The sequence below is a fragment of the Haliotis rubra genome, unplaced genomic scaffold, assembly GCF_003918875.1.
Source record: "Haliotis rubra isolate DU_JTF1 unplaced genomic scaffold, ASM391887v1 Scf48, whole genome shotgun sequence".
Classification (NCBI taxonomy): Eukaryota; Metazoa; Mollusca; class Gastropoda; order Lepetellida; family Haliotidae; genus Haliotis; species Haliotis rubra.
In genome coordinates, this window is record NW_025767168.1 from 1,324,254 (window position 1) to 1,348,283 (window position 24,030).

A 24,030-nucleotide genomic window follows, 5' to 3' on the forward strand; every position below is an offset into this window, starting at 1 on the left:
CAGACCGCCGCCATATAGTTGGAATAATGCTGAGTGCGGCGTACAACCATCAATCAATTAATCGCAGATGAACTGTGCAGCGTAGGAATGGCAGACACGTAACTGTTTGAAGCCGCCTTCTCCCCATTCCGTTCAATGTGTGTCAGCACAATACCCGTAGTAACGGTCTCCATCAAAATGGTAAACACCCGAGGCCCGCATCACTTCTGACTTACCTCCCTCACTGCGTAGTTTAAAGCGGCGTTAAACTACATTCACTCACTAACTCCAGAAACAATCCATGATCCAACAATCCACATGTGCGCGTAAGTAAATACAACCGATTCAAAATACAAGTACCACTTTAATAATAATAATGAAATTGAACATAAATGAACCGATACCAACTTGACGTGACAAATGTACAAAAATGATGTTGATATTTACACGAACGATGATTGTTTTTGGTGCTTGGAGATTATCCGTTAACTTCACCCAGCTGCCATAAAAATATGGTCCTTTTGTTTAGAGATATCGTCATTAGACATGTGACTCGGGGCACAACTAACATTTTGGGGAATTCCGTGATTGTTCACACTAAATTTCGGTTCTCCATCAATGCGGACCGCATCACGTGCTCCCATGGAGGGGCACTCCTGGAAGTAATTGTACGGGAGTAGTGTGATGATAGCTTCAGTGCCAGTCGTTGGGGTGTTTGGGATATCCTCAGTGTGGGGAGGTGGAGCATTCCAACCGTTGCCCAGACAACCAGATCCTGAAACAAAATATATTTTCAAATGTGGTTTAAATACATTTGAGTGAAACCTTGTCCGTCCTTTGCTTTATTGTTTAAGTATTAATCAGTATTTCTGTGACATCAACAAAGAATGACATTTTAAGTCGAATTTGTGAGATACTGTCAAGTATTCACCGATATGTGTATTTGGATTCCAGATCACAAATTCGAAACAGTGCAATGAATAAAATCAGTATTTCTTTATATCGAATATATTTTTACTGTTCTGTTCTTTCCTACGCCCTGACGTCATCGACAGTAGCTGCGAATATACTTAGTGTTTCCCGAGGCATAGTTGTTGACAATTCGTTATTTTAAACGCATGATCTATCATATGTCACAAGACGGAGCAATCTCTTTAAAGATATTTAACATGCCCAAAAGAATGACATATGCGTCACAGAGCTTCCACAAAACACGCCTCTGTATTACAAAGTTGATAAATTGAAGTATACTTTGGTTTAATTTTTATCACCGTAGAACAATCATTTAAACCTTTGTCAAATACATTCTTGTTAGCATAAAGTGATAAAAGCAAAACCCCGAAGGGCATAATAAATCACTCCATTAATGCTTTACACGGATTATCTGGTTCACAAAATGTGTAACTGCTTACATGTTTGATTAATTAAACTAGAACATCGGGAACTTCTTATCGCTGTTGGTAATGAGATTACGCACATCTGTTGCCATAAATGTCATTAAAACACGTTGATCGACTGTGGTTCTAGACGGTTAGGAAAGTGCGGACGGCCGCAGAACTTTACTCTTCAAAGGTTGAGTTGTGAACATATCAGAAATTTGACAACTCAGGTGTCAGACAGCAATATATCACGCCACTGTTTTGGTTATCGACACTTGGAACAAAAGTGGGTTCTCATTTGTGGGCCTGGACTAAATTTGCTGGTAATTTCGCTTGAGGGCTACAAGGGTTGCTATTTGTAGTTTTACTGTGTACTGCTCAGAGGTAATAATTGTACTTCACAACAGAGGCACTGTATCAGAGGGTCTTCCTTAGACAAACAAATGATTAACTGTAAATGAAGCCCATGAGGAGATAACTCTCATTAAAGCCCCCAGCAGTTGTCTTCTCTGACGTCCGCGCTAAAGCTCCCGATTAGCCAATCTGAGCCCCCGGCCAATGTTCAAACCTTCCCGAAGAACTATTTTAGGCATTTGTGACGTCATCCTGAAAAGTTTTGTCTGTAGGAATAACTGGGTGATATGAGTAATTCTTGGAAATAATCGTTTTTAATATCCGTTATCCTGTTTTGCGTTGATAGCTGTTGATCTCAGACAGGTTAAAGCACTTAATGCACAGTTTGTATGCAACCACTATACAATATGGGTTATGTATTTCAGTACGTCCTGTTATTATTTGATAAAAGACATGGTGCGTGCATTGTAAGCTGCTATGCAAAAATAGTATTTTCCCTGTTCACATTTACGATTCAGCTTATTTACATAAATGGTGAGCTTAGTTCAGAACATACAGATTATATTTTGAGAAAAATAACCTGCCAACAGTCCGGTTTTATTGCTGAGTTTCCTGTGTATAGAAGAATGCGCCTGACATCCGGAAATATTTACATACCATAAGTGGAACTATGTCCACACAAGATCAGATCATGTAATTGCCTCTTGTGGTGCCGGCAAATTGTTTCCTTTGTAGATATCACTATTATATCCATATTGGTTTAAACGTCGCGTGATATGTCTCCTATACTAGTTGGCGACACCTAATGGCATACATTGCGTATGGTCGACGTGGGTCTTGTGACATACAAAGACTAACAGCACGACAGGGCCAACGGAAGCTGCTTTGTGAGTGAAGATCTAGCGCCTAAACAACTGAATCTAATAAACAGTTAAAGGACTGAAGTGACAGAGCAACAAATGCCATGCTGATGGACATTTTTGTTCAATATTATTTAACGAAATAAATATTCAATATTAATGTATTATTTATCGAGAGCAAATGTTTCTCTCAATATCTCCATGACTCGCACAAATCATCCCCATTACCATGATAAACTGATCAATTCCATGAATCTTGTCAGCTCAAATTTCCTGCACTTGATTTTGATCAACATTTAAACATCCAATCAAACGTCCAGGGCGGGCACTTTGAGACTACGAACACCATTGAAATGGGTTTAAATGCTGGTTGACTGAAATACGGGCCCTGGAGAAATATTGGATGATGTTTCCGAGACGGACGAGGGTCTATTATAAACTTACCAAGTGTTTAAAAAAGAAATATATTACCTGATCAACGATGTCTTCATCATCATCAATGAATGTTTGCAAGCTCACAACAGGGTCAGCACTGTCGAATATAGCGTGCATGGAGCTGCTGACCGGCTCTTCGTCCTTCCGTTTGGTGACGGCCAACTGATAGCGGGACCACGTGTAGGTGTTCAGGGCGCCGAGGTCCTCAGGAATCATCTGTTTCGAGAAGCCGTGCGCTTGCAGTCTGTACCCTCGCTTCCCCGAAAACACGTTCTCCATGTTATTGTTGTAAATCACGTGATATCTTGGGGTATCGAAATTGAACTTGTAGGCCGCTTCTTGCTCCGTGCGTTTGAGGTCACGTTCAAACGATAGCTGAGGAATCGGTTGTCCGTTGTCATACCAACTTCTGGTCGTGTTGTCCACTTTAAAATTCAAAGTCTCGTATCGGTTGTTGGTACCAAGGATATCGATGTCAAGTTTGAAGTTGAACATATGATGATGAATGGAACCTACAGTGTCATCAAGCACTCTGAATCCAAACGGTTTTTCCTCTTCTGTATAGAAGGCGCTGAGGATATAACCAGTTGACAACACCTTAATCTCTAGGGCGCCGCTTTGGTGAAAGATAAAGTCCAATATGTAGTCATAGTTGTACATGACGTAAACTGTTCTAAGTATGAGGACAGTGTCCACGAGGCCCTGGTAGTATGAGCCGCTTCGGTAGCTGTGGGCCTTGTGTCGCCGTGCAGGGACGTTGTTGTTGTGTTCAAAGATACAGACACTATTTGGGTAGTCGAGAGGATTCGGATGGTCAGCTCCAAACAGGGTCACAGGCAAGAACGTGGCATGGTCCGGGCAGTCTACTCCAGGAACTAGACCATGAGCGTTCCGACTCAAACCGAAGGCACTGTCAGCCAATTGGGCGTGCATGGTGGCTGGATTAGCTCCTGCATATAACACTACAATTTCTTGCAGACTGATCTCATATGCAATTCTGTGTCCTCCAAACTTCACATCATAAAGCTGAATAGCACTGGCGTAAGACATCCTATAATTGAAGGACCATTGCTGCAAATACTCCACGTGTTCATCCTGGACTGTGTATCGGTGACCTTGGGGCTCATACTGGCGGGGCCCGGCCTGGGGCACCTTTGGGAACTGTTGGCCCTTGATGTTGAGGGACCCGCGGAGGGTGTCCTCCCCAGCCTCGACCTTGGGAAACTTGAGATTAATCCGAGGGGTCTCTCCTCGTTCATATTTTGCGATAAGATCATCAAAAGAGTCGTATAGTTTGTCTGCGTACCAAACCTTCTCAATGTACCACTTAGAAGAATCAAGACCAACCATTGTGAGAAGGAACTGAAAGCCTAGGGCATGTAACGTGGAGAATTCCACCATATACATAGCGTTAATCCACAGCCGTCTCTCCTTCGAGAAGGCCGAACTTACTGCAGAGCTGGTGAATGTCAAACACTGCCCAGAACAACCAAAGAAATGGGCTTGATAGTGTTTATGAAGGAATTCCTCAATCTTAGATCCTAATGCGTTCTGTACTGTTCTGATAGCATGGCCCATCTCAACGTTGTTAAACTGGCGGACCCTGAAATCTATTGACTTGTCTCTCCTGGGGTTACGATAGTGATACGTTGGAGTTGGTAGCGGTCCAACCACATATTCCTCCACGACTGGCGGGTTGAAGGTAGGAAGGAACAGCACAGCAAGTGCTTCGCGTGCGGGTGGTCTCCCCTTGTTGTCCAAAAAGTGCAAGGCGGACGATTTATTTGGTGTTTGTAACTCAATACTGAAGATAAAATTACTTGTTAGCTCTGCTTGAAATGCTTCAACTATATCAAAATCTTTGACTTTGAATAAGTATTCCTTCACAGATGTGATCTCTTCTGATCTCAGATCATGGAATATGTTTTTGTATGGTGGAGGTGTTAACCTGGAGCTGGAGTTACCCCCACACTGTGTAGGCACTGTGGGGGCGTGGTGATTTGGGTCAACTGATGGAGGTGTGGATGAAGAATGTCCATTCAGACCAATCACGGGGTTCGTTTGTGACACTTGTTGGTCATCCTTTGACCAATAGTCAAAGGGCATAAATCGAGTCCAGAGCAAGAATCCAATCAACGCCAAGTTGAGTAACACAGATAGTGATAGGAGTACCTTCAACACAGAAGATTTGTTCATCCTGACTAGGCCTTTGTAGGGTACCTGAAAATATAGAATAAGATATTCCTATAAACAAACAAGATATCAGATTAAACAACTGGGAAAATTACACCCATGTTTGACAGTGACTAAAATGAAACTAACTACAAATATCTGTACGACGGTGATGTTTTGTAAGCTTGTGTTTTGGAACTTAAATTTTCCTTTGTTTCCGTTTTGATAATGTTTGTGAGTTTTTATCAAATCCAAATTACAACTGATTCTTATGCCCGATAGTATGTTACCGATAAGGATTTATAAGAAGGATGAAATGTGAGTCAGATTTTTATCGACTGACATAGATACACAGTTTGGACACTTCAGTTTTCACATAACCTTTTAAAATATTTTTATTTCAAAACGCCTTAAATTCAATCACGCTCAAATTCACTGAAATATGATATTTAGCCTCCGAATGATATTGGTCGGTGTGTAACTGGCTGATATGTATCGACGAAATGATTAGCAGGCAACTTCTGCGGAGTCACATACCTATATTTCTGGCGTCATTTAGACCAGTACACTCCATCATGGCGCGATAACAGAATGGATATTGATAACTGTGGTATTTAATTTATCTGATATATAATCCATTCATCGAACCGCTACAGCCTCTCCCGGGCCCATGACATAGAGAACCCCCTTCCTGGTCTTGTGACAAAACATCTCAAGGGACATCTACCATAATGGCACTGGTATATTAATTCTGCAGATGGAATCACATTCTAACGAAGAGGCAAACTCTGTGTTTCAATAATATAAATATCTTGCAAGTAATTCTGTGAAAACTTTTAGCGTTAATGTTTAATGAACCGAAAAGAAATATGCAACACACACTAAAAGATTTCAACACCTTTTCTTGCGTTTATGGAATTATGAAGGGAAATAACGTTTTTGCGAATTCGGATTTAGCCACTGTGCATACCGTTTTTTATATCTAAAAGTAAATTGTAATTTTTTTTATCTGTACTTAACTTACAAAATATACCCTCGATGGATTCTTCACCCATCAAGGCATTCAACATATTTGTATATATAGTTTATTTGTGTCAAAGAGGCCACAGGCCATACAGTTATTAAATAAACAAACATATGTTTTACAAAAGCATCATATATACACTTGTCCCCAAACTTAAATAGATATACATACTGACATATATGTACAAAGCATATTAATAAATATAACTTTTTACTACTGCTACAGTTAATTATCTTGTGTACCATAAAGTTTAAAAGCAAAATATATATATTTCCCAAGATTTAAAATATTGATTGACAATTTGAATTCATTAAGTTCGTAAAGATTCCTGTGATGGATTTATAGTATAATTGCATTTAACATACCTTTTCCGTAAATTAGTAAATGCATATTTATTATGTAAATTATACATATTTGTATAAATACCAATGAAAAACAGAATTAAGTTAGATTCCCATGTAAATACGTTTCAAAAGATCGACAGTTTGCAATAAACAGTTGAATTTATACTTTGTACTTTAAATGGTAGACGTTATCGTACAAAATGTTATGACATGATGAATAAATACAACACACTTTTTCAACCCGACATTATATAAATGAATGATATGTAGAAGAAATCCCGTTATGCTCACAATTCACCGTACAACAAACACTCTTTAATCGGGACAGTCGTACAGTGTCAGAATGACACGAGGTTTGCTGGAAGCCTCAAGTGTACTGTAAGCTGTGAAGACCTCACTGTGATCTGACAGAGCTGACGGGGATAGGCGCGAGTGCGACTTGGTGACAGTTTGTCTTTCATGTGTTCTATGTTCACATGATGATTCATGATGACAGACTAATCGGTTATGATGATGGACTTAATATGTTTTCCAATATATAGGCCACATCGTTATAGAGGCTTAGCTGAACTGAAGCTGAATGTTAGCAATGGGGCGTTTAGCGTTTCGAGACAAAGGCTTGCGTTTTATTGTTCTGAGCGCTGGAAGCGTGGCGACATATGGATAAAACTATTTCATTTTATGCACATTAAAACAGAATCAGCTTTAATTGGAAGGAAATTCAAACATAACACATACTTCATTGACGATGGACAATTGCATATGGGAATCCTGATTCCAAAAAAGGTGGTTCCAAGTGCTGGCTGTACATACAACAGAGAGTGTTGAGAGGAGTTGAGCCTGTTAACGTCCAGGTCAACACTATATGAAAAAACCCAAGCTTCGCGATTATATGACATAGGCGGACCCAGAGAGGGGGAGGGGGGTGCAGGGGTGCGCACCCCTTTTGCCCTGAAAGTTTATTAAATGACCATTGAAACTCGGGTGAAAATGAAGTGTGCACCCCCCCTTTTCCTCAATAGTGTTCACCCCCTTTCTCAAAAAGCTGTATCCGCCCCTGTATGAAGTGAGCATATTGTTTTACGCCGCAATGTTACGGCTGTACTACTGCTGTGGTAAAGCATTGTCTAAGCCTAGCGAACCTCTGCCTGATAGCATGAGAAAGACTAACGAGGTGACAAGCATGGTGCGACAGGACCCCATACTGCCTGGACTCCGGTCAGAGTAGACTATCGTTAACCTAATGTCCAGTTAATTGCAGTCCGGGAAACACGTGGCATGGTGCGGTTGTCTTGATGAGGAAACAAAAATAGACGGTTCATCATACCTAAACAGTTGACCGCCTGATTTTGTTTGCTGTTTAATGCCACACTTAGCAATATTCCAGCTATATGACGGCGTTCTGTAAATAATCAAATCTGGACCAGACAATCCAGTGCTTGTCATCATGAGCATCGATCCACGGAATTGGGATACGATGGCATGTATCAACCACGTCAGCGGAACTGACCCGTTAGTCGCCTCTTACGACAAGCATGGTTGCCGGAGACCAATTCTAACCAGGATCTTAACGGGGACATGAACGTATTCAATATGACCTGGCTGAGTTAGTGTAACATCAAACCCAATCTAGAACACGATTTGTCGCTGGAACATTTGATAAAAACAAATAATACACGTGGTGACCATTGCGATACATCTTTCGTTTCATCAACATCATCTTCAGAACTCTCCTTACAATTAAGATATGATCATGCTAAATCATATTCAAAAGTTAACTCAATTACATAGCTAAAATCACCTAATAAACTAAATCACACCCGTGATGTAGTTTAAAACATAATCTTCAAACAGTCGAGCACAATTATTAATTTACTAAAATTCGCTATTTGTTGCTAAGAATTATGGAGTGACAGAACCAGCAGTAGGAGGGTGTTAGCATACCTCGCCGATACCGTACACGTCCCCGTTCGTCGTCGCAGGTGGCACTTCCATAGCGTATTGAACCAGGAGAAGCCAGTCAGGGTTTTAACAAGCGACACACGTGGAACAATGATATATTGACACCGTGTCCCGACATGGCGGAACTATCATCTCAATAAGGCGAGCTGGTTAAAAACTCTCCTTCAGGCGGTTGAAGATCGAGTAGAAGTGGAGCTATATTCTCCTGTTATCACTCAATCGAGAGGATGGGCGTGTTTTCCTTTAATTCCATGGTCACCTTTTCCATGGTCGATCAATGTTTAATTGAAAAATCTATAGGGAATCCAATTTAGTATGCAGATAATGCATTTGTATGATGAAATGTACGCTGAAAAAATTAAAGAATGTATTAATTATTACATCACAATGGTAACACACGAGAGTGGCATAGGTAGGTGTTAAACAATTATAGGTAGTAGGTAGATAGGTAGAAATCATTACTAGGTAAACACTTCGTACTTCAAGGGCTGGTGTTCGTCGATGTGTTTTGGGGAGGTGTGGGTTGGGGGAGAGGGATAGGAAGAGACAGAAAGATAGATCACAATTTTCATGGAGTGTGTTTTCATTACGTTAGCAATCAATCTATTTAAAGCATTTTACGACTATTACACAAGCGTTCATCTTCCTTATATGGTTACAAATAATTGTCTGTGAAAAGGAGTATATTCGCTCATTTAGTGCTGAAAATATATTATCTTTCACAAGCCTTTACTTTGTTCTACAAGGACGCGTGTTGTGAGCAAGTGACTGAGTGAGTGAGTGAGCAAGTGACTGAGTGATTGATTGAGTGATTGAGTGGTTGAGTGTGCGAGTCAAAATTTAACTATGCTACGGCTTCAGATTGAGGAGGGATGATCAAGATAAAGGGATACAGCTTCATCCGTATCTCAAAGATTTGTGGATTATTAATATCAAAATTATATTCAATATATTAATGGTGAATTATTTATTTGGCGCGACTCTTTCCATTTGTTTACTCCTTGTCCTCGTACCTAATCATTCTCATGAAGTTATTTATGAAGTTAAAGGAACTTTCAATATATGTGTTAGACATGACAGCACAGACAGTAATAAGAGCATATACATATGAGAAAGTAATGATATATCAACTATAATAAGTCTCAGGGCTCGAGACCCGTGAAGACCCGGGGTAGAATAGGTCTTCAGCAACCCATGCTTGCCACAAAAGGCGACTGTGCTTGTCTTAAGAGGCGACTAACGGGATCGGGTGGTCAGAGGCTCGCTGATTTGGTTGACACATGTCATCGGTTCCCAATTGCGCAGATCGATGCTCATGCTGTTGATCACTGGATTGTCTGGTCCAGACTCGATTATTTACAGACCGCCGCCATAAATATTGCTGAAAACTAAACTCTCTCTCTCTCTCTCTCTCTACAGAACTAAATATTAACTATTGTATTCCTTCAAACACACAACCAAGAGAGATTGTTGACAAAGGGTAACGTCGATATTTATGTAGAGATAACGCGGTAGATACTATCTCGCTGGGAAACCTCTGCAGAAAATATGTAACACTCTTGACAAATAAATGACCCATTTATAAGTTTTAAATTTACTATAATAAATGGGTTAAAGGGCACAACATATCCCAGTATATGTAATAACGAAAGTTACATGTTATTTAAGCGTCTCAAGGAGACATATACATTACATAATCAAGGTAATTCGTAACAAGAAACATTGGAAGAGCACTGTTAAAAGCAATCACATCGAGCCCACAACCCGTACTTGTATGATACGCCTGATGGAAGCACTGAAGAAGATAGTTTCTATGATCAGCTTCTTGTATCAGTAAACTCTCTGCTGTTTGTTAACTATTCCATGCGATCTTCCTCTCGAGAACAGGTTCTAAAGATGTAAAGCTGCTAGACATTCAGTTCAGTCTCTCATATTGAACAATTTACTCCAAAATGGAACGGGTTGAGATGCAATTAATTGATAACGACATATATCAATATCTTCTTAGAGTTTCTTTGAGAGGCATTTTAGAAGTTGCATAGATAGAGGAAAACCATGTTCTATGGATAGTCAACTTCTTTGTTGCAATGGGTGCATTGCAATAAAGAAGTTGACTATCCATAGAACTTGGTTTTTCTATGGATAGTCAACTTCTTTGTTGCAATGCACCCATTGCAATAAAGTAGTTGACTATCCATAGAACTTGGTTTTCCTTCTTAAAGTTGGCCGAAATACTACAAATGTTATGGTTCTTGGAGAATGTGGAGTCCCACTTCAGTATATCTATATGACTAGAGCGGTTAAGTACTGGACGAAACTTATTAATATGAACGAAAATAGGCTGCCTTTGCAATGCTATAATATGTTGTTGTCACAGGATGAAGGCGGAAGAACAAATTGGGTTACACATATCAAAAACATTTTGTTTAGACTTGGCTTTGGATTTGCTTGGGTTGCACAAGATGTGGGGCACCTCGATACCGTTATTTCAGCATTTAAGCAAAGGCTGTTTGATAATCTCCATCAAAAGTGGGTCTCAGAATTGGGTGTTTTATCAAAGATACAATACTATAAGCAGTTTAAATCATTATTAAATGTTGAATTGTATTTATCATCAGATTTTCCTATTTGTATTAGGTCTGCCATCGCAAGATTCAGATGTTGTAATTATGGACTAGCAGTAGAAACAGGCCGTTATGATGGTACTGAATATTTAAGGCGACTCTGCCTTTTTTGCCTTAAAGATGGATTATCTCTTGTGGAAGACGAATACCATGTATTATTTGTGTGTAAACAATATGCAGCCATCAGAAGCACATACATTTTCAAACATGTAACATCAGTATCACAGCAGTCTTTTATAAATATTATGGCATCAGATAAATGTAGTGTTGTCTATGATATTGGTCAGTTCCTACTTAAGGTGTATAAACTTAGAATTGCCGTTACATGTGAAATGGGTGTGTGATATGTAAATCCATATGCATGACAACTCTTGCAGGGAATAACTCATGGACTCTACTGTGTATTTATGCGCGGATTGTGAAAGTTAATACATGAGTGTATTTTGGGCCAATGGCCTTGGTACTGGAACAAAATGTCTGTCTGTTTGTAAATGCATTCTGTAGAGAAAAACATATCTCGGGAATACGATATTTGAAAGATCTCTTGATGCACATGGAAGTATGAATAACCATGCCATTTGCAACATATTTTGTTAGTTTAATAGCATTTTGGATGTGACACAGTGAGTCTTTATAAACAGGTCTGAGAAGATAAAAAATTATTCTACCAGGATTGATAGTGTCTAATTTTATTGATTGTCCAATCAAATTCGAGTATTTCACGTAGTCATGGTAGAATCGATTTTATTGGACAATCAAAAAATTAGACGCTATCAATTTGGATTGAAACCGCTTGACCGCTTCACTGCGCACGTATACAGCACTGTCGCACTACTTCAGCTTGACCACCAGCATAGCTAATATCAACACAACAGACGAGATGGAAATGCTTATTAAACATTCATTAAAACCCGAAGAATACAGTTACATTAATTTTCATTCACAATTATTAGGGAACCCTTACTATCATATTACCTTCTATTATAAAAATATTCAAACTCAGTTAAATGCACAGTCTAAAACAAGCAAACAATATCGAACTTTTTGAGAGGCATTTTAGAAGTTGTATAGATGAAGGAAAACCAAGTTCTATGGATAGTCAACTTCTTTGTTGCAATGAGTGCGACGTTTCGGTGTAGGTACTAAAACGGTTATCACTATATAGAAGACTTGATAGAACTTGGTTTTCCTTCAATATCTTTACAGAAAGCCTTGTAAAAATACACCCCTATCTATACACAATTTGCAGCAAAACGTTAGTAAGCACTTGCCTACCTGGTAAATGGTAAATTTGCTTCCGTTTAGAATGGGAAATTCGTAAGATACCGGTCAGGCGATACATCAAATTTATGCCACTTATCGTTCCAAAAGTACTGGTGATCTATGTTCGTTCAATCCTGTCCCAAATCATGAAAACAAATTCCCAGGAATCCCAAGTTAGTCGCATGTACACAAATCATTATGTTAGACCAGCACTGTCACTCTTTCGTTGTCACGCTACGCGTTCGGCTTCAAATGAAATTTAGCGACTATCAATTCGGTCTAACACTCATCTCATTTCCAACACAGTACGTTTATCTCGTACATAATATCAAGCAATAAGGAAAACTGGTAACCTTTGAACGTTTATTAATCAACTATATAGAATTAGTGAATAGAACTTGCACAATGCCCATAATCTATCATAGTAACATTCACTGATGATAAAGTGTTATCCACACTTTCACACTGATGGTGCTGTTGAAACATCTTATGCTGTCAAACGCGTTTAATCATTTTATTCATAGCTAGAGATTACAATATCCGCTTGCAACATTTGCTGTGGTATCAACCTATTACTCTGCGGGTACGATTGCAAGTGATAAAGTGCAAAATATATGCTGAATATATCCCGATGAAGGTATGATGTATTCTGAGATTATGCGAATGCACAGTTACTCTGCAAATAACACCTTGTTATTTTTAAAATAGATATTTGGAATGTGCTGTAAAATATTGTTTTATGCGCAAAGGAAACAAATATAGTGAAAGACAAAAGTCCATAGTTGTTAAGGGTATAGTTGTTGAAAAGTTGGGTCACGTGATGATTGATCAAGGATCATAATTGGGCTGAAGGGGTCGTTCTCGGCACAGGTACTACAGATACGTACCCACAAGTACGTTTGTGTATACAGATATGTACCCTAAACAAAGTCAAAATACAGAAACGTACCCGATACCCTTAACGGCGGACGAGTCCATATTCCGCAATCCAAAACCGAAACCGTATGTAGTTGCTCCCGTTCAACTGATTGCGAGTGGTATTCATGTGCATTGCGAAATATCCTTTACTGTGTATTCTCATTACTTATACATGTATAACGCAATCAAATGTATCTAATACAACAGCATTCCAGTTCCGGTCAAGAATACGACACAGTGGGAATGGAATCGTCCTAGGGTACGTTTCTGTATTCTGATTTTGGCCAGGGTACGTTTCTGTACACAGAAACCTGTGTACTTGTGGTACCAATCTGTAGTACAACGACAACGACCCCTTCAGCCATAATTGGAGCGATCCTAGGATTCGAACCTCTGATTTACATGTCTTCACCACAGCGATCATATATTGTTGTGCATTTACTCATTGCACTATATACGTCCCTGTCACCACGGGTCACACTTGTGCTGGTAACACGAAAACCACACAACGTTATATTTTGCTTAGACACACAAGAGAACGAAAGATTCGTCATAAAACACCCGAAGGTTTCTTCTTACAAATATATATTGATTTTTGGCGAGATCATCAACAACAGATGGGGATTATCAAAGTAGCCATACATAATTCCATACGGATATACTTCGTCACTGTTAACAACCGGAACCAACTTCACCGGCAATGATTTACGAGTTCCATGCGCCTTCCAGCTTGACCTTGACCCTTGGGGAAGGGAGATAATTAGCAGGATAGCTTTTGTGAGTGAAGGCATGTTTTGTTATTTCCATCACCCTAGACTGTCTGATATGTACGCAGATGTAGGACATGTATTCAAGTGATCGAACGTTTTACGAGACTATTCAATCTCCAAGAGGAAAACATTTTCTAAGTCACCTTTTATTGGAAAGAAATGAACAGTGTTTAATTGGAAAGAATGTCTGGTAGCAGAGAAACAGGAAACGTGTCTAAATGTCAGAGGCCTTGAGACAGTGGCTCACCTGCTACTATCTCCTCGTGTAAACTGCCGTATGATTCCCTCATGTATATCTCCCTCATGTATATCATTTATATGCCCCTCGTGTATGTCATGTATACATCATGTATATCATGCATGTCTCCATCATGTGTATCATGTATATCTCCCTCATGTATGTCATGTCTATCTCCCTCATGTATATCATGTATATCTCCCTCATGTATATCATGTCTCCCTCATGTACATCATGTATATCTCCCTCATGTATATCATGTATATCTCCCTCATGTATATCATGTATATCTCCCTCATGTATATCTCCCTCATGTACATCATGTATATCTCCCTCATGTATGTATATCATCTCCCTCATGTATCATGTATATCTCCCTCATGTATGTCATGTCTCTCTCCTCATGTATATCATCATGTATATCTCCCTCATGTATATCATCTCCCCTCATGTACATCATGTATATCTCCCTCATGTATATCATGTATATCTCCCTCATGTACATCATGTATATCTCCCTCATGTATATCTCCCTCATGTACATCATGTATATCTCCCTCATGTATATCTCCCTCATGTACATCATGTATATCTCCCTCATGTACATCATGTATATCTCTCCTCATGTATATCATGTATATCTCCCTCATGTACATCATGTATATCTCCCTCATGTATATCTCCCTCATGTACATCATGTATATCTCCCTCATGTACATCATCCATATGTCCTCATGTATATCATTTATATCTCCATCATGCGTATCAAGTATATCTCCATCATGCATATCAAGTATATCTCCTCATGTATATCTCCATCATGTATATCAAGTATATCTCCTCATGTATATCTCCATCATGTATATCAAGTATATCTCCTCATGTATATCTCCTCATGCATATCAAGTATATCTCCTCATGTACATCATGTATATCTCCATCATGTATTCTCCCTCATGTACATCATGCATATCTCCCTCATGTATGTCATGTATATCTCCATCATGTGTATCATGCATATCTCCTCATGTATATCATACATATCTCCCTCATGTACATAATGCATATGCCCCTCATGTATATCTCCTCATGTATATCATGCATATCTCCCTCATGTACATAATGCATATGCCCCTCATGTATATCTCCTCATGTATATCATGCATATGTCCCTCGTGTATATCATGAATGTCCCTCGTGTATATCATGTATATCTCCTCTTGAATACTAGTATCTCCCTCATGTACACCATGTATATCTCCCCATCATGTATAACATTCATATCTCCCTCATGTACATCATGCATATGTACATCTTGTATATCATGTACATCTCCATCATATATATCTCCGTACACCATGTTTATCTCCATCATGCATGTGGTAGATAGTCATGCATGCATAAACTGACCCATCAATTCAATCTATTTGATACGTGACCGTCTGATTACGGTCAGTTTGAAGCGAACATGCAATATTCCTGGCTCAATGACCCATTGACCCCATGCTGATCCAATACTAGTATATATAGAAGCAGATGCTATTTAGATACGGAAATATATACACAACTACCATAACAGTAAATAAGGAAAATGTCACTCACCACAGTTGTAATGAAGTTATTGCAGTTTGATCGATGGAAACTGATATATCAATTTTACGCATTTATAGAAGTTTTCAAACAAAGATTTATATAATAATTAACAAGAACGAAATAGTTTCATTTGGCAATATTAGGATATCTTTACGACATAAATGAACGTAGAATTCATATAGATGTTTCAAACAAAGATTTATATAATAATTAACCAGAACGAAATAGTTTCATTTTGCAATATTAGGATATCTTTACGACATAAGTGAACATAGAATTCATATAGATGTTTTCAAACACAGTTATATATCATCATTAACAAGAAGGAATGAGTTTATTTCGCAATAGCAAGTTATCTTTAATTCATAAGTGAACGTAGAATTTTTAAAGATGTTTTCGAACACAGAGTTATATATCATAATTAACAATAACGGGGAGTTTTATTTCGCAACAGCAAGTTATCTGTAAGTCATAACCGAATGTAGAACATTTGAGGACATTGAGGAGATTTTAAATTTAGCGACGTTTGGTGTTTTTGTTAGATCATTATGTGTACGAGTACATAGTGGGAGAGGAGAAGGTGTATTACCTGAACAAGATTTGTGTAAGTCTTGCGGTAACAGTGTTATTGTGTATCACTCTCATTTCATTTTCTACTCATATGTCCCCTGTATCTTATTAGGACAATTGGGGCGGCGGGGTAGCCTAGTGGTTAAAGCGTTGGCTCGTCACGCCGAAGACCCGGGTTCGAATCCCCACATGGGTACAATGTGTGAAGCCCATTTCTGGTGTCCCCCGCCGTGATGTTGCTGGAATATTGCTAAAAGCGGCGTAAAACTAAACTCAGTTAGTCAGTCAGTCAGTAGGACAATTGTTTTAACATGATATCATGAGACAAACGTTGCGGTTAACAGTCTGCGAGCTCTTCTATCAGCAACGGCCAATTTCTGTAGAATAGTTTTGCTAATTCTTTGCAAGTACCGCTACAAATGTCATATAGTCATACAATAAGAATTACCTTTATTTTATACCTGCCCAAAAGTCTTAAATGTGAAGCATGCGAATCGATTCTTTTTTTAAAAAAATATTAACAGTTTGAAGATATATGCGTCAATATGTAAGTATTAATGTACATGCAAGGTAGTCCAGTTGCTTAAACTATCTAATGTGGATTGAGTGGACAAAATTCCAGTGGACACTGTTTCACTGATTTTTTGTTGCCGCAGTTCAAATAAGATGCAGACGCATATAGGTCATATCTAAACAGGCACTGGATTGAGCTAACATGCGCAGTTTATCTAATTAAAACATGACAGCATATTGTTTTCTGAACAGGCATCACAAAGATTTGCAGGTTTTTCTCAACCATGACAGTGATGCTATTTCTTGCCAAGTGATGTCGCACGTCTCACATCAGCAGAAGTACTAGCGGGGATTCCGTGCCAGAAATGGATGCCGGAGGTAGAAACATGGAAACAGTGTCAATTCCGTGTTGACAACCGAGAATTACTTTTGACAAAACAATTACGTGTGTGTGTGTTTCCAGGCACCAAAATGTCTAAGAGAAATTATTACGTTTTTAAACGGAAAAATCACCAACGATTGAATCTCATCTCGGGTTTGCATGCAAATAAATATATAGTTAGACAAAGAAAGATACCAGACAACGCACAGTGTCGCGAAGTGGTTGACTGGTCCAAACTCATAATGACTCTTCTGCTGCTGCAGCAACTACTACTACAACTGTTAGTAGTACTACTGATGATGATGATGATGATGATGATGATGCGGCCACTTCTAACAGCACGTCTTCCTTTATGATATTTCTGCTCTGTTCTGATAACTACAATGTCCAGGGTAGGTTGTGTTGGGTATATGTGCACACTTCCTTTGGAAAGTGTTATCATTTACCTTTTTTCCAACAACTCCTTTCCAACATTCTTTTTGTACCGACTAGGGTTTACTCAAATGAACTGCGCATATGATATTTTCCTGAACATAAAACACAACATCGGCGACAAGCATTAACCAAAGAGAAGAGAAATCTTGGCATGAATCAGAATATTAATGTCCAACCATTTGATCCTTCCCTGCGGGGACATTCCGGCATATGCTCCATAACTCCTAACTGTGTCAAACAGCACAATAACACATCGCAAGACATAAATATGTTTACGATCAATAGGGACTATTCTCTCGCGGTCCAAGCGCGGAAGCAGCCCAGATAAGTGCGCGAAGTGGCCGGTTTTAATTGGCTGTCCACACTTCAGTGAGAGGTGTTCTGGGCAAGGAATAGAGGGCCCAGGTGAGACCCGTCCCTCTGACTCCTTCAAGGGGGGCATGCTACACATGAGAGATAGTGACAATACAACTTGGATATTATTTCGGGAACACATGATCACGTTTGTCTCTCTTCAACGAGCGGCATGTCACCTGAAGGTGCTCGAGGCTAAATGCTGTATTTTTATTAGTCATATGGAAACTAGTATAGGTATATTTCCTTTCCAGCACGCGTCAGTCTCCAAAGTGTACATAAAGTTGATTTATGAGACAAATGATGTATTCCGAGGAGAATTTAAGCATGTGTTTTGTTCGTCATAACACTTTTCTTTCTGCCACAGAGTCACCATATAAGGGAAGTGGAACTAACGTCGCTTTGAACGAAATATCTCGGCGGGGTGTTAAATTTGACCCATCACAATGAAACATGTCAAGGACAACTACCCATTATAACTTCCCATATTTTCCAAGGCTGAATGTTGACATGCCGTTGCATGTGTTTGTGACGGATGCCATCGGTGGAGCAGGATACGCTCCCTTTTCGCGGTAACATCAAGTACCTGATATTGTCAATATTTGATAGTGATTTATAATGATATTGCTCATAATAAAATCGGAATCATACGATCGACCGTAGTTTCAGCAGAGACCTTTGGGGGACAATAGAAGGGCTATTGTCCTGTTATTTATCGTTAAATGCTCCAGAGTTCTTATGAATGTAAACCAAATTTCCTACGTGGATAATAAAGTCTTATCTTATGTTATCTTATGATGCATACCTTAACTTCAGCTGCCACTTCTACGATAACCACCACCACCACCACCACCACAAGGTCTACTACGCTACTACTAATCATCGCCATCTTTATATAGCCCAATATATTCCATAATAAACTTGTTCATCGGTGTTGAAATATGTGGTTACGCCTCAGTGGAACACTTTTCATACCAGTCTTGAACGGTTCAGTTGGTGAACATTCATATATGTCCCAGCGTCTCACAGGTGGCTGGTCACGACTCACGACTACTGTCAGTAAAACCTGACTATACACAGTCGATTTTCAACTGTGGGAAGAGTGTACAAGAAGTTAGAGGGCATTCATTCCATTGTAGACTTGTCGGACTGACGAACAAGCTCCTACATGAGCGGAGGACAATGAAACTTCTGGGTTCAAGGTAGCAATGTGAAATAATTGCTGTTAGAGTACTCGTGCCATACTGGTTCACACACCGTGTCGGAACTCACGTTTTACCAAGGTGTTGAAGGAAGCCATGGTTCAGGCTATGACTTGTATGTTTTCTGATTACTCTATAGTCCTCCAAATTGTAGTCGATACATTTGTGAAATTTGATTAAGAACGTGCTTAAAATATTTACACGTGGCGAAGTAACAATTTAAGGTATAAATATGATAGATACTAATGTGTGTTGGTCTTTAGGTAAACAACATTGACATATGAGCAGTCACATCAAAATATATTCCCGTTTTACTGATGAACCCAGCGTAATCACGATAATACCGTTATCTTGATATAGTAATGAAAGATTTATAAGTAGGTCTTTGAATAAGTAAGTGCTTCAGTATCTATATATACATACATAAAATGTGTAAAAAAGGGAACATTTATTCGAATCTACGTCAGTTGTAAATAGACCTGGGCATTACTGTTTGAATAAAGTCATTTTAACAGCCTGTGTCTATTAAATCATGTTTATTATCGATTTCAACGCAGTAACGTTTCAATCTAACAACACTGGCACACTGTTTCACACGACACTGAATGAGGAACTTTCCTCAGTTCAGTTGGCGGTATAAGTCAAGGTGATTTCACGTTAATGATCTTTAACGGTAGTACACAGTACTCCTTTTAGACAACGCCTGTGACAAAACGGACGGACGGACAAAGAGCACATTTGTCTTATTCAGGTGCAATTTCCCTGAAACTCAATCAACAAAAACACATGTGCTATATCTTATAGAAATATAGGACGTTTACAAATATCCTGTAAAGAGTAATCGGTCTGGGAGAAAACACAGTGCATTCGTTCGAATCCCAGATAAGATTCAACTAACAAAAAACCCCTAAAATTTGTACTTTACTGAGAATGTGTAATCCCAAAATACAACATATGCTACAAGTTCAGCAAGATGAGATGTCAGTGGATAGTTACCCATTTGCCCACCACGAACTTAAATATGCAATAGCGCGCCTTCTACCCGTCAAAGTCGTTTTATCCAGAACAACCCTGCTGGGGGATACAAATGCCTCTCGATACTAATGCCTCTCGATACAAAAGCTTGAGCAGTGTTGCGGGTCATGGTGCCCCAGGGTATCCAGGGAGGGTATTACAGAACAAATGCCGCATTCATCACCTCAACACTACCGTAAATAAGACATTCAAACGATCACACGCAACGTCGACAGGGTTTGTGTTTCCATAATGTACAGTTGGACCCCGTTATCTCGAATGTACCGACGTCTCGAACCCATTTTACAATCCCGAGGGGCGGTGGAGTAGCCTAGTTGTAAAAGCGTTCGCTCATCACGCAGAAGACGCGGGTTCGATTCCCTACATAGATATAATGTGTGAAGCCCATTTCTATTGTCCCCTGCCTTGATATATCCGGAATATTGCCCAAAGCGGCATAAAACCCAATTCACTCAGTCGCTCGACCATACCGACCGTATTACTATATTTATAAACGTATCTTGAATTGTAGGTATCGATATAGGTATCTCGGACATGACTCGAATGCTCTGATAACTCGAAGTTACAACAATGTCCCGCTAGGTTGGAGATACTAGAGTCCCATCTACTACCCATAGAGCCCACTCCTTCGGCTTGCACGCCAGTCTGCACCCCTAACACCCGGCGTTCTAAAGAAATTCATAAAATAGCCTCGCAGGAGAATGGATCCGTGAAGATCCGGTTAGACTTGATCTTCAGTAACCCATGCTTGTCGTAAGAGGCGACTAAAGGGGTTGGAGTTGTCTCAGTTGAGTAGATTCATGCTCATGCTGTTGATCACGGGATCGTCTGGTCCAGACTTGATTATTTACAGACCGCCGCAATATAGCTCGAATATTGCTGAGTGCGGCGTAAAACTAACTCACTCACTTACTCACACAGGAGAATGTTTTACCCAAGAAATCCTCGACCTAAAGAACCAATCCTTCAAGCCCTAATTCCGAACACGTATAACACATTGCTAAACATACTGTTGGCTCGTACAATAAAAAAGTATGTTTTTAAAATGGATAATATATGTCCTACAATACAGAGACTTCCATTCATACCCACTGAAATGCAACTGAGCTATTTACGTCTGGATTCTAAAGGACCGTCTCAAAGCCCCTTCAATTTACTGCCTGTGTATAGCAAGGCGTGACCCAGAGCATGTTTACATGCACCGAGAAATAGATGCTATATTCTGTGTCCGTCAATAATCCTACCAAAACAAACACATTTTCTCTATAATCTTTAAACACGTCTTCATCTTTCGTCATGATTTCCGATCACACTCCGTCATCTTCACAAAAACAAGTAAATATGTTCCTCCATTGGCATGTTCATTTCGTGTATCGAACATGGAATCAATGTTGTTACAAATCGATAACCACGTACTAACCTACTTAATTCATTACATGCTAAGAAACCACCCTCATCTGAACCTGTCTTGCATACTGTTCGAGCCCCGTCCAGTCTATAGTTTAAGGGGTTACCTGTAACGTATCTCCGTGTCGTCTGTTTTTGGCGAAGCCTTCATATGTTTGTGGTATTTCAGCATCTTCCTCTACTGGAAGCAGGGCGTATCCCTCAGACATACTTGTCGTCTGCTCTGATTCTCCAGCAGATCTCCACAGCTGTTCTACCACCACCCTGTACCCAGCCAACCGGAGCAAGTCTCGTCTGCAGTATGCAGTGACCTGATTGGTAGGTAGATGTCTACCATACAGCTTACTGACATCAGCCATGCATCGCTGGTCTAGCTTGTTTCGACATGACTTTATGCACATTGCTGACCTGTTAACTTGTTCATACTTTTAATTGCATGAACACAATTACGCAACTATATTTGATCTATTGATGAATGTACTTTCGTCCAGTCCTACAGACCCACCCACCCGTGAAAATGCCTCTGAATTTAATGCCCAGGCTTGGCGGTTCAGGTAGGCCTAATCCTATTGAATCCTTGTGTAAAACTGCTCGTGGCGCAATGAGTGGTTCATTTGAATAGTCCTTTATTCGTTATTGACGCATGTGCTTAATGGTCAGACATATCCTCAAGTGAGGTTAATTACATCGAAATCAGTGTAAATGACGTATAGCAGGTGTACCACATGGATGAAAGTCATGAACACTGTGCGGAAACAACCACAAAATAACGTATTGGATGTGTATCACACCGATGAAACCCTCGAACATGGCGAGGGAACCCCTATAAATGACGTAAAAGAAGTATACCACACCGATGAACCCACGAATCCTGTACCGAAACCCCCGATATGATGCATGTATTTGAGGTTTATCACACCGATGAACCCGATGAGTACTGTGCTGAAACCCCCAATATGATGCATGTATTTGAGGTTTATCACACCGATGAACCCACGAATACTGTGCTGAAACCCCCAATATGATGCATGTATTTGAGGTTTATCACACCGATGAACCCACGAATACTGTGCTGAAACCCCCAATATGATGCATGTATTTGAGGTTCACACCGATGATGCATGTACCCCATGAGTACTGATGAACTGAAACCCCCAATATGATGCATGTATTTGAAACCCCGATATGATGCATGTTTTTGAGGTTTATCCCCAATATGATGATATGCACCGATGAACCCACGAATACTGTACCGAAACCCCAATATGATGCATGTTTTGAGGGTTTATCACACTGAAACCCGAATCCTGTTCTGAATATGATGCATGTATTTGAGGTTTATCACACCGATGAACCCAAGAGTACTGTGCTGAAACCCCCGATATGATGCATGTTTTTGAGGTTTATCACACCGATGAACCCCATGAGTACTGTGCTGAAACCCCCGATATGATGCATGTTTTTGAGGTTTATCACACCGATGAACCCCATGAGTACTGTGCTGAAACCCCTCAAATGACATATAAGATGTGTCCCACACCGATGAAACCCCAGTATGATGCATGTATTGGAGGTTTATCTCTCTGCTGAAACCCTCAAAAACGGTGCGAAATGAACAATGATCACAATTTGGTAATTTGAGAATAGAACCCACTACTAATTACGAACCGGACTGCATGAATTTGCGGTGTATTCGATCGACCAAAGCGAATTAAAAACAAACAACAAAACTACCCAAAACAGCAACATGGCATGGACTGAAGTCGTGTTTGTTATTCTTGCTATTCATCTATAAACCGACCAGTTCCAAATCACCAGCGATAAATCGTCAGATTTTCGCAGTACCTAGATTAGGAAAGAACCCTAATATCCATAGAAATGGCTTTACGATGGAGCAGATAGTGTTGTTATATTCAGAACTCACACGCGTTGATAGCACGACTTCATTAGCATAACGGTGAAGCGTTCAGATACGGATCAGTTGACAATGGGCCCGTACAGTATGATGTAGACATCAACAGCGTATCACATCGACTGTAGACCAGTCATACACAATAACACAACTGTTACTGAAGTATAATTACCATATTTGCTTCATTCCTTATAATGATATGCAGTTGATTCCATTTTGATAAGCTTTTATTGATAATGTACACTTTAATATCATAGTTGTTCAAAGTAAACTGAAAGTGTAATTTATTCCAATCGCATTATGTG

The 24,030-nt window shown here is 39.6% G+C and overlaps 1 protein-coding gene across 1 annotated transcript; it reads right to left on the bottom strand.

The window, feature by feature from the left end:
* Positions 1–323: 323 nt before the first annotated feature.
* LOC124290998 (putative amine oxidase [copper-containing]) lies at positions 324–22,175 on the bottom strand. Its single transcript, XM_046727860.1, is given in 4 exon segments — positions 324–715; positions 718–754; positions 3,044–5,227; positions 21,921–22,175. Coding segments are annotated over 4 exon segments (2,718 nt in total). The 5' UTR covers positions 22,173–22,175; the 3' UTR covers positions 324–470.
* Positions 22,176–24,030: the final 1,855 nt, after the last annotated feature.